At 39.8% G+C, this 12,598-nt stretch overlaps 1 protein-coding gene across 1 annotated transcript; it reads right to left on the bottom strand.

Annotated features, from left to right (window-relative positions):
- Positions 1–289: 289 nt before the first annotated feature.
- LOC135088558 (odorant receptor 9a-like) lies at positions 290–12,151 on the bottom strand. Its single transcript, XM_063983396.1, has 9 exons — positions 12,083–12,151; positions 11,596–11,761; positions 11,000–11,132; positions 9,914–10,118; positions 9,587–9,838; positions 9,301–9,400; positions 2,628–2,732; positions 2,035–2,187; positions 290–343 (listed from the first exon to the last, which is right to left on the bottom strand). Exons 2-9 carry the CDS (start codon positions 11,749–11,751, stop codon positions 290–292), a joined length of 1,158 nt encoding a protein of 385 aa, XP_063839466.1. The 5' UTR covers positions 11,752–11,761; positions 12,083–12,151.
- Between the last annotated feature and the right edge of the window lie 447 nt (positions 12,152–12,598).

Raw genomic sequence — 12,598 nt, 5'->3', positions numbered from 1 at the left:
TAATAGAAATTAGTAGAAAGTGCTACAAATCTTGTCAATTTTGTTTGCAACTTAGTTTCTTATCCTAAATCATAATTTTATTACCTTGTAAAAGTAAACGATTTGCGGAATAGTGTATTTATCGATAATAATATAATATCATTATAACTCACTTAAGGTAATTCAGTATTTTGCATCTGCCTAGCAAAGAAACAATAAATGAAACACATGGTTGACTAGTAATGTATTTATAGATCACAACGATTAGGTACTAGTGCAAATAAATAAATACAATTATAAATCACAATTTCTACATCGTTCTAGTTTTCATCATAGTGTACAATGTGTATGAGAAACGTAAAATCTGAAACAAAAATATTCGTAATTTAAGCAATTGTTAATTGTAAAAAAATTTTGCCATGTACGAGTATTTCGAGTTTTATTTTATTTTTATTTTTTATTTTATTGTTAGGAAAACAAACAGCATTCTACAGGGTGTTAGGTAAATGGGTAGGTATATGAGCCGACACTAGCCCATGTTAACATGGGCATATAAATGGTATGGTGAAGTCAGAAAGGACAATGGGCAAAATGGTACCCGGCTCCAATAGATATGAGTCTAGTATCGTTTGAAAGGTCTTACCAAGATGAACAACTTTTACTATGACCACCAGCCTCAGATCTGGTTGTGTACGAAGATATACATACTTTTTTGCAGAATGGTACCCGGCTCCAATAGTTATGTTTGTAGTGTCATTTGAAAGGTCTTACCAAGACGAACAACATTTACTATGGCCACCAGCCTCAGATCTGGTTGCGTTCGAAGATAAAGATACTTTTTGTGTAACCTAAGTATCATACAGTATGAAGGGGGACGCGCTAGGGGCAGGGCACCGACGAGATGGTCGGACGCGGTGAGGAAGACGGTGGGCGGGAGTTTGCATCGTGCGGTCCACACAGCTTATGACCGCAGTCTGTGGAGGAACACTATCTGTGGTCGCGATCCTCATCAGTGAGGGACCGAGGAAGAAGAAGAAAAAGTATCATACGTGTCTATCGTATGGTTCTTAGGTTATGCGAGGCAGGAAGGGTTTACTGCTCCAGCATCCTTCTTTAACTCTATAATTATTGATGGGGATGATTGTGAAATAAATATTTTTATTTAAAGAAGTACTACCCCCTTATTAATAAAAAGTTACACCTAGGAAGAACATTGGATTAAAATGACATTTCCATACCAAATGACAATTTAAGCCAGAGTTCAACTAGGGTGTAACTTTTATTAATAAAGGGGTAAATTACTTCTTAAGGGTTTTATTATGGGTTGCTAAAGCGAATAAACCCACAAGACCCAATAAGTCCACCCACAAGATGGACCGACGACCTCATAAAGGTAGCGGGAAGGTGCTGGATGCAGGCCGCCACCAACTGGCCATTGTGGAAATCATTGGGGGAGGCCTATGTTCAACTGGACGTCCTATGGCTAAAATGATCATGATGATGATGATGAAAGCGAATAAAGGGCTAATAGCTTGGGTAGTTCATCGTAGGTATAATCCTTTCCTTTTCAATTCTTCTTTTAGTTATATTAATAGATTGTAGTCATAATACATACTCGTATACATGGATGATTGTGTTATACTTTCATTATAATACTTAGTGGAATTACTGCTTTCAAAACGTGAATTAGAACTGGCCCCATAGCAGACATTTTCCTACATCTAAAGGCCTTTTAAAATATATATTGGTTATGGCTATTGGAGCGGGTACCACTTTCCATACATTTGTGCCCATCATCCTTTGATAACATCATTTTATTTTTTTAAGTTTTCATACAAAATAAATTTTATAAAATCCGATTTGTATGAAAATTAAAATAATTAAAATGAAGATATCAATTTTCTGACTTCACCATACCATTTATATGCCCATGTTAACATGGGCTAGTGTCGGCTCATAAACCCATTTACCTAACACCCTGTATAACACACATAGAGTTAACAATTGACTTTAAATATGTCAAACTAAGTAAGATTTTGGTGAACTTCGTTATACCGCTGAAAATGTGGTGAGTGAGATGGGTACAATGGTCACACGAGGCTCGATCGGACGCGCCCAGCGAGTCATTGCTATCAGCATCATACGCCGGAACCGCGGCGACACTACTGTCCAATCACTGAAGTACATTGACGTGCACACCTGATCGCTCTAAAATCAGAAATAACATAAAACAACCATGAATATTAATACATTTCTTTAACCTTAAGAAAAATTTTTTACGTAATTTCTAAGTAGGTACCTACTAACATCACCATCACCAAGTCATTTAGTCTCTAACTAAGGCAAGAGCACGAAGCGACCGTTACTTTACAGCAAATGGAGGTTTTGGCCTACACTCCCCAGGCTGTCCAAGCGGGTTGGGGAGAATTTAGCCCAAATAATAAGAAACAGACAAAAGAACAAAATGTGAAAAATAATAAATGAAACAGCAGCCAGTATTGGACGTCTTTTGGTTTTGGAAATTAGGTATATTGAAAAATTAAAGATACGAAAACTAAGAGCTATTCCACTGTCAAACAAAAATTAAATATTCATAGGAATAATACTTAGTTATTGATAGGTACCTAACTTCAAGTAGATGCTCATACCTCGCTTTTCACCAAGTCTCCGCAGTAACAGTACATAAAATTTTCTAATAGAAGAAGGACAAATATGGTAACTATAAATAACATATCCAATGAGAAGATGTCTCTCTGAAACCAAAACAAAAGTAGGATTTAAACAGATCAAATTTTAAAATTTGTTTCAATCTAACCTAAAGTACTTATAAATTGAGGCCGGGTGCGCATTTTCTTACATAACTTTTCAATTCCTATCATTGGAGGTCCGAAAATATTTCTCATAACCATAATGATCATTCTTCATAAAAATTTTAAAAACCACATATTTAAAAATATAATCATTGAAATTCATAATATCACTAATCATACACTTAGTTTTTACTAATATTTGTATTCATATATTTTTCTATACTAATGATCGAAACTCATAATCATTCGAATAAATAACTATAATATTTATAAATGTGATGTATCCTAATATTTGTTTTCAAAAATTTCTTACTCATAACTGTATTTATCCATATTACTGAAAATCATGATGTCTAATTGTCTATATTCGTATTAAATCGTATTTTAACAATAAATTAATTTAACAATGGTCCAAAACAGGCAATATTTTGTGCCACAAAACTAACGTGACAGAAACGAATCGCTGCAAAACCGACTCCACGTAGTCTTGTTTGCCCTACCCTTAGAGTGTAATTTAAAAGCCGGAGGCGCGGAGGGAGGGCAGCCCTTGCCCGCTGTAACGAGGCTCAGGCGCCCGGGTGAGCTGGAGCGGCTGAGGCTGGTCGCCGAGGCGCCGATGGCGATCCAAAAAGCCGAAGCTGCGGAAGCAAGCGTGGGTGCCTGAGCCTAGTTACGCAAGGGCGGAAGGGCTGCACATCCCACAGCGCCGGAGACGAGGAGATACCAATGCATGCTGCATGCTTGCTTTCATGCTGCATGCTCTGCATGCTTATCTACTTTATTAAATTATATAGGGGAGAGTTCGGTATATTGTACCGCCGGGTAAATTGTACCACCCTCATATTTATTGAATGTCTGTAATTGCAACACTCAGCGATACACAACTAAATTCATTGAATATTGGCCATATGGTTTTTGCCGTGACAATTAACACGTGTGTTTTATTATGAAAAGTTTTTTTTTATTGTTTTCAAGTAACTTTTGCGAATGCATGTTTAATTTGTAATTTTGTTAAATTTAATCACACAGTGTTTCTAATTTATTAATTAAAAGCGTAAATTAGTGTGGATTACGATTATTTGAAACATTTTTCGGTATTAATAAGCTATATTTTTTACCGATTTTTTAAAAGCACTATCACCTAGTCGGTTAAATTGTACACATCAATTTGTATGGAATTTTACCAAAGGATTTATAAAAAAAAATTAGTAACTCATATTTGGAAGTTATAATTGCATAGTTTTGTTTAACTAACAATAAATGAAAGCAAAAGACTGGCAAAGTAGATTAGGTACAAGTGTGCGTTACGATAATTGGAATTACAAAACGTGTACTCAAAATCGTGATAACGTGTAAAATAATATCGATTGTCTATGTTATTAACTACTGTTCCTTTTCGTTACCTAATTTGTTAAGAATGTATCGTATAATATTTTGCCATAGTTTTTTTATAGGCTTGAAATTTATTGAAATCCAATTTAGTAACCCTGTGGTACAAATTAACGAACCGGTTGGCTAAATTGTACCGAAGCTCTGAACTCGTATTTTGTTGATTTGTGCTAAATATACAACAATCATGTTGATTAATACCTATGAAATAGTAAGTTGAAATTTCTCTTTTATTATATACCATGGACATTAGCAAAAACAAAACAAAAATATGTGTAAAATGAGATTGAAAAAAACTGGTCCAAATTACCGGACTCTCCCTTATGATTTTTTTAAAGATACGAGTATGTCTGTAATAAAGTAAATTACCACAAAATATAACAGAAGACAAACTCCATACTAAACGCGCTCGAGCCACGCACACATAGATACCGCTCTAGCAAGACTGTCTTGGACGAATGCGAGCGCGACGTGGCGCGACAGACGTTCGCCACACGTTCGCTGTGGTTCGCTTGAGTCACGCGCCGGTCAACCGCCTGTGATATTATTTTGTTTTGCGAAATTGACGAAAATGAGGAGGCCCCGCGGTAGGCAGCTAGAGTCCTTGGCAGACCGATTGAACTTTGACGTCATCGCTCCCATGTCTCCGACCCACTTCCCTGCAATAGTAGGACACCGCCCAGACATTCTCGATTTATGTCTCCTTAAGAACATAAATCTTCGCTTAAGCTCTATAGAGCTCTATCACGCCTTGGACTCTGACCACAGGCCTGTGGTCATTAGTTTAATCCCCCGAGTAGGCCCCGATTCGAACACAGGCCTCCCACCCCCGTCAAAGGTAGTGGTGGATTGGGGCAGACTGGGCGAAAGCCTCAAGTCGGCCTCTTCCCCCCTCCTAGATACCATTCCGGATGTGATTAGCACACCGGAACAGACCGACAGCACGATCAACTCCCTCACCAGTCACGTGCAGAACGTCGTGAAGTTCTGTTCACGACAGGTACCGGACTTGGGTCACCAAAGATGGAACCTGTCGCCTGATGCACGCGCTCTGTTGACGGAGAAGAACGCGGCCATCCGAGCTTACGACTCGTACCCCACCGAAGAGAACCGGGTTCGCATGCGCTCCTTGCAGCGTGCTGTAAAGAAGTGCATTCGCGATCTCCGGAACGAACGGTGGGACTCTATGGTACAATCCCTCGAGCCGAACCATCTAGCCTTTTGGCAGTTGACCAGGCGTCTCAAGTCGGACTCTGTAGCAGTCACTCCCCCCCTTAACCGTCCCGGCCTGCCCCCGGCGTTCGACGACGACGAAAAGGCGGACTGTCTAGCGAGCAGTCTCGAGTCCCAATGTGCTCCCAGTTTACTCCCGGTAGATCCCGAACACCTCGCTGAGGTTGACTCGGAGGTTCAAAGGAGAAACTGCACTCCCCCCACCGACCCCCCGTTAGACCCCATCACCCCAGAAGAGGTGGAAACCCTCATCAAGGGTCTCCACCCTCGCAAAGCCCCCGGCTCAGACGGCATCACTAATAGAGTGCTCAAGCGCTTCTCTGCCCCCTTAATAGTCCTGCTCACCGCTATATTCAACGCGGCCATGAGCAATTGCACTTTTTATTTATTTATTTATTCATATGGCATACCAACAACATATATATTATACTCTTATGATTAACATTTATGAAGATAACATTTCTGATATATATGTCACTTAAGGGTAAGCACAACATTCAGACGGTTTTCTTTTAAATTACATATTATTTAAGAGATTCAAAACGAATACAAAAGCGACTCGCTAAACCAAAAAAAAACAACAATAACAAAAAAAAAAAAGCGTGCCCTACATCGCAGAACTTAAGTGCTTATGCAATTTATCTTTAAATTTAGGGTGCTTATCGTAAAATACATCTAAATCCCGAACCTTGCTCTGTAGTGTGTTGTAATCATTAAGGAGTCTGTACATAGGAGATTGACGACCCAAATTGGTTTTCGTAGCCGGTATCTTGAAAATCTTGGTGATTATGTGTCTAGGATATCTGTATGGTATGGAGAGGCAGATACGCTGAAGGAGACTGCTACACCTCACCTGACCATTCAAAAGCTTGTGCAAAAAACACATGCTTAAAAGAAGTCTACGGTCGCTGAGAGAAGACATTTTGAGCTTGTCGAGGCGCTGTGTATAGGGAGCTCTATGGGAAAATTCGCTGGAGCAGAAGGCGAGATGTCTGGTGAAAGCTCGCTGAACACTTTCCACCCTCTGAGAGTGTATGGCGTAGTATGGATTCCACGATGTGGAAGCATACTCTAGGCGCACTTTCCCGCAGGCGTGGAAAGAGGCAACCGTCATAGGCATCCCTAAACCGGGAAAGCCTGCCGCAGAGCCGACAAGTTATCGCCCCATCAGTCTTCTCAACACTATTGGGAAACTGTACGAGCGACTTATCTATAAACGCCTCAAGGACTACGTAGAGTCCAAAAGTCTCATTCCCAACGAGCAGTTTGGCTTTAGAGCCAAACACTCTTGCGTCCAACAAGTGCATCGCATCGTCGAGCACTCGTTAGCTGGTTTTTACAGCAGGAACGCCCCCTACAAAACAGGCGCTCTCTTCTTCGACGTGGCGAAAGCCTTCGACAAGGTGTGGCACAACGGCTTATTATATAAGCTTTATTACAACATCGGAGTGCCAGACCGTCTCGTGCACATCATACGAGACTTTTTGTCGAATCGCTCTTTCCGCTACCGAGTGGATGGGACACTGTCCCCCCCGCACCCCATACGAGCCGGAGTCCCCCAAGGGTCCGTGCTCTCGCCTCTCCTCTTCTCGCTTTTCACTAGCGACTTCCCGAGGTTTAAGCCATCGCCGCTTACAACCCACACCGCCCTCTTTGCGGACGATACAGCCATTTACTGTACGTCCCGCCGGGCAGCCCACATAGTCAAGACCCTCCAAAACACTGCCGACGTCCTCGGCAAGTGGTTTAGGAAATGGCGTATCGAGGTCAATCCCGATAAAAGCGCCGCCATCATCATTGCTCGCAATAGCAAATTCCCTCCCACGCCCAAATCGATCACTATGTTCGATCGTCCCATTCCATGGACAAAGAAGGTTAAGTATCTCGGCATCACTCTTGACAAAGGGTTAACCTTCCGCGAACATGTGAAAACCGTACGCGACCGAGCGTCCTTCGCTCTAGGTCGCCTCCATTGTCTCCTAAACAGTCGTAGTAAATTGTCGCTTAGAAATAAGTTGAGAATTTACACGACTTGCATTCGTCCCATTTTCACGTATGCAGGCCCAGTGTTTGCACACATCGCCCCCTCCCACATCCATAGGTTACAAGTCCTCCAGAATAGGTTCATGCGCAAGGCCACGGGAGCCCCGTGGTACCTGCGTAATGAAAATCTTCATATTGACTTGGGGTTACCGACTATTAAGTCGTACCTCAAGCAATTATCTGAGAATTATTTTGACTCTGCCACGTCCCACCCGAACCCCCTCATTTCCGGGGCGGCGAACTACTCGCCGGACCTCCCCACCCCCCCGCGCAGACGTCGTCCCAGGAACGCCCTCAGCGATCCCGACGACGACATCACCCTAGCCATCGAGGCCGCCCAACAGCTCGCGAAAACTAGCACCACTCCACTCCAACCGATCTACCGTCCTCGCCGGCGAGGACTCGCGCCGCGGTCCCCTTCGACCCGTCCCTTTTTCTCACGGTATCGGCACGTGCCGGGCCGCTTCTCTGCCCAAACCTACGTTAGGCTACCGTCCCCCAGCAACGCCCTAGGCCGAGGTCCGAGCCCCACTCGGGGGCGCCCTTAGGCTCGTTGCTTAAATTTTGAGGTTGAGAGCCATCTGCGCTCACCTATTGTCCGGTGAAGCTGAAAAAGCCGCTCACGGCTATCAGCATAGTCCGTCCGAAAAAAAAAAAAAATGACGAAAATGAGTGAACAGAAAAAGTCGTATTATAATTGTTCGGTATTTGGTTGCTTAAACTCATCATTAAATACCGAATTTTCATTTTTTAAATTACCAGTTGATTCGGGGAGGGAAGTAAGTTATTTATTTGAATTTCAATTGAAATTGAAAGCCAACTCAATTATTAGGAATATAGAATTGTTTTAGAGAGGTTTTAGGAATTATTGGATAACTAGCTTTTGACTGCGGCTTCACCCGCGTGAAATTTAGTTTGTCACAGATCGTCATAAATTATAGCCTATATGTTATTCAGGGTTATAAACAATAATACTGCAAAGTTACATCAAAATCCGTTCAGTAGTTTTTGCGTGAAAGAGCAACAAACATCCAGACATCCAGACATCCAAACTTTCGCATTTATAATATTAGTTGGATAACAGTGTCAACCACTCAACTAAATACTACTTCCTTCTCGTGTATTTGTTTGCAAACTATTACTATAATAACGTACTAAATATAAATAAGTATACGTGGATATCTGTTATTGTCTTTCTTGCATAGTAGGTATTAAGAGTAACATTTTTCTATCATAACGAAATAAACGCAACACATGACAAGACAACCCTAGCGCGACGGCCGAGCGTGCGAGCGAGAGAGGTATGCAAAGCGAGGTACATACATGAGTTTACCTTCTGTTATATTTTGTGAAATTACTCTGAACAACAACATTATGAGTTAAAGTATGTTCTTAGTGACAACATTATTAATTAAAACAATATCATCAATGAATGTTATGAAGAAAAAAGATCTGAAAATAAAAATTATGTATTTTAAATGATTCTTGGTAGTAACAGTATTGATAAAAAAATTATGATCACTAACTGTTATGAACTCCGTTGGTAGTAATAAAAATGTATGAATAAAAAAAGTATGAAAAATAAAATTATGAAAAGAGATTATGAACACAAATCGGTATTAAGACAAAGAATATGATTTAAAACATTATGTGAGCCAATATGGAACCATCGAGGCCTTTTCATTTGTTGAATTTCAATGTTTTAAGACTTTGTAATAAATTTTAATAGATACGACTCTTGATGCATTAATTGTAATAGATACTTACGCTTCAAATAACAGGCAGATGAACATCTGAAAGAGTTTTATTAATTTTCTTGTTTTTTTTTTAAATAAATTGTACTTACGGTGCTTATTATAAAGACACACATACCGATGCCGGTTGTCACGCTACATAAATGAAATGCTATACCCCAGTTAAAAGCGTCACTCACGTTATCAATCATCCTGAAACCAGTCACTTTAAGATGAAAATGTGTAATAATTAATATCACATAAAATTAATTATTATATATAAATCATATTATTAAAATGCAAATTTTTTAATGGATTCCGTTGTTGCAGATTAGCATGCATAATATATTGGCAGGATTATACTTAATTAATATTTAATTTATATTTTTTGTTAATTACCTATTGACATATTGATAGCGCCGAATATAGTAAACGAATTTCTCGTCTAAACTTCTGTCTAGAACATCTTTATATTGAAAACGGCCCTGAGCTCCGCCGTTGTCAAACAAATGCTCCAAGTGATATCTTATAATTCTCAGCTGAGCTGTAGCGCGGCCGTAGTAGCACGCTACACTGCAGTCTATACTCATGTGCCCGAATCCAGCCCAGAAGTTGGATCCCACAGTTTCCACAAATGTAGCGATTATGTACCTATTAATATGAATGATTTGGTTAAAAACAGAACAAAAACACGAAGTACTATTTAGTCCGATATAAGAAACTTACTGTGGCCACGGATTAGTAGCAAACGGAAAATACGATGGGGGTATAGCAGTGTCATCCACAACTCTGGTGACAATCATTAAAGCCACCCAAAAAAACAAGCATGCAATCACCGCTACGTACATGATTTTTATATACAAACCAATGTGATGTTCATTTTTCTTGATGACATCTTCATCTTCCTTACATGTTGCAGCAAACATAGGATCTAGGAACGGAATTAAATGTTGAATAAAAATATTACAAGCACTTTTCCCTCCTCTCGTTCCCACCACTGCAACTCCGGTGTAGCCAGGATATATAGCTTGATCGCCAATAAAAACTTAACTATCATTATAATTAAGCTAAAACTTAGTAGGTTAAGGGTAATTACCATTGATAAATAACCGAATGCAATAAGCACCCATAATGATGAAAAATGGACGACCATACTGAAGCAAGTTATTAAAATTTATTTTTAATTACAATTTCTAGTAACTTGAGTAAAAAGTAGCGAATTAGATTTACAGTGGTGAAACACTATTCTAACTGTTAACAATATCTCAGTTAGGAATACACTTAATTTAAAAGCAATTACAAATAGAATACTTCATACTACAATATCTAATAGTATGGAGAACCACTCATCATTTTTCAGCCATAGGACGTCCACTGCTGAACCCTCTACCCTAGGCTTCCCCCAATGATTTTCGTAATGGCCGGTTGGTATGACTGCATCCAGTGCCTTCCTGGTACCAGACCAGAGTAAATGCAAATGAGTAGGTCATCTTCATAGAAACACACCGAGCGCGGTTTGTATGTGAGTGCGCCAATATACGTATGCGGCGCGCACGCACACATTGACAAAATTCGGCGCAACCACGACTGGCTCCCCGCTAGCTAATCCCCGCTAAATTTTGTCAGTGTGTGCGTGCGCGCCACATACGTGTTGGCGCGCTCACATACAAACCGCACCCGTGCGTTTCTATGAAGATGACCTACTCATTTGTATTAACTCTGCTGGTACCTTTATGAGGTCGTCGGTCGGTATACCTTGTGGGTGGACGTCCTATGCTGCGCTGTCAACCACTACCATTGAAAACCACTCACCTTTAATTAAATCATGTATTTCATCTATGCTCTCAGGGTGCATGTAAATTGTGATGACTTTTACAACCATGTTTAACATTGTTAGAATGAATACGGCCACTCGCCAGTTAATTACGTCCCCACGTGTAACATTCTGCAAAAATAATCTAAATAAATTGGAGGTATTCCAATAAATTAAAAATATTAGAAATTGTCATCAAGGAAACTCTCATAAAAGACTCATAAAAGTGCTTTCTAAAAGCCTACTTGCAAAAATAAAATGAATTTTATGAGTTTAAGTATTTTGAACCTGAATCGGAATAATTTCAATCGTTTTACTACGTGAATTGTGTCTAAATCCTTAAGGTTTGTTAATCTATTTGACATGATCCCGTTTTCTAAACCGACTTTTTGAAGTCGAAGTACTTTTAGGTTGCAGTACACAGTAACCTGTATTTTGTAAGAACATTATTTACAAATGTACCTACTGACCACGTTCAGTTGTAACATCAAGGTAAGTTGACTAAAAAGCGATAAATAAAATTATGTAGTTACTAAATACATTTATTAGTTTCAGTGTTTGTGATAAATAAACTTCCCAAATCCTATTTTCTTACCATGTAGAAGAAAACGCAATACTGGGCAGTGTATATCGACATGTATAATATCATTAGAACTCTGTACACGTCGTGGCATATACCCAGAAGGCGATTTTTAGTATGTAACTTGTAGATTCCACTCCACACCATCACTTTGAGCCTCAATTCATCCATTTTCTCGGTCCTAAAAGAGACAACCATTTTGTTAGAATCCGATCGCACAATGAAGTGATCATTACCTATTAAGCTTATAATTGAAAATTACTTAGTCCATAAATTATTAACCACGACCGTCGCACATAATTACGAAGAAAACGTTTAGATCATAGTACAATTATATAATTAAGTTGTAATTGTATGCGCCAGCAATTAAGTATGGCTCCTGAAGAAATTAGCAGCGGTTATGATTAAAACAAAACTTAATGATATTTCCAACTGAGTTTTCGAAAATACAAGCAAAATCTATTGTTAGTTCCTCAAGACGTCTTCAGGTTTACCTAGGTACCTGTACAGTATGCGCCAAATGCCAGTGGAAGCTGACAATAGAAATCTCGTTCACAAATTTCCACAGCACTAAAGCCCGGTCGCCGAGCACGTAGAATTTCGTCCAATGACCCCCAGCTACCCATCCTTGTCGCTCGCGCGTAATTATGTTGCTGGCAACCCTAGCAACGACACTTGCGCTGCCCCATCTCTTCCCGTGGATGTCGTAAGAATTCGCTGCTTGCTGCTGCAGCTGTCTTTCCCAAACTATTATAGGTAAAAATTTCAAGGCAAGAGTGAATAGGCACTAATAGGGCAGATTTATGTACCACCAGCTTTAGTCCGCGGCTTCACTCGTGTGAAATTTAATTTGTCACAGATCATCATAAATTATAACCTATTCTTGTGTTAATCTGGGTTAAAAACAATAATACTGTAAAGTTTCATCAAAATCCGTTCAGTAGTTTTTGCGTGAAAGAGTAACAAACATCCAGACATCCCAACTTTCGCATTTATAATATTAGTAGAATCCTAGACT

Source organism: Ostrinia nubilalis, chromosome 4, assembly GCF_963855985.1.
Source record: "Ostrinia nubilalis chromosome 4, ilOstNubi1.1, whole genome shotgun sequence".
Lineage (NCBI taxonomy): Eukaryota > Metazoa > Arthropoda > Insecta > Lepidoptera > Crambidae > Ostrinia > Ostrinia nubilalis.
The sequence above is the reverse complement of the archived record's forward strand: the minus strand, read 5'-3'. Positions and strand labels throughout refer to the sequence as shown.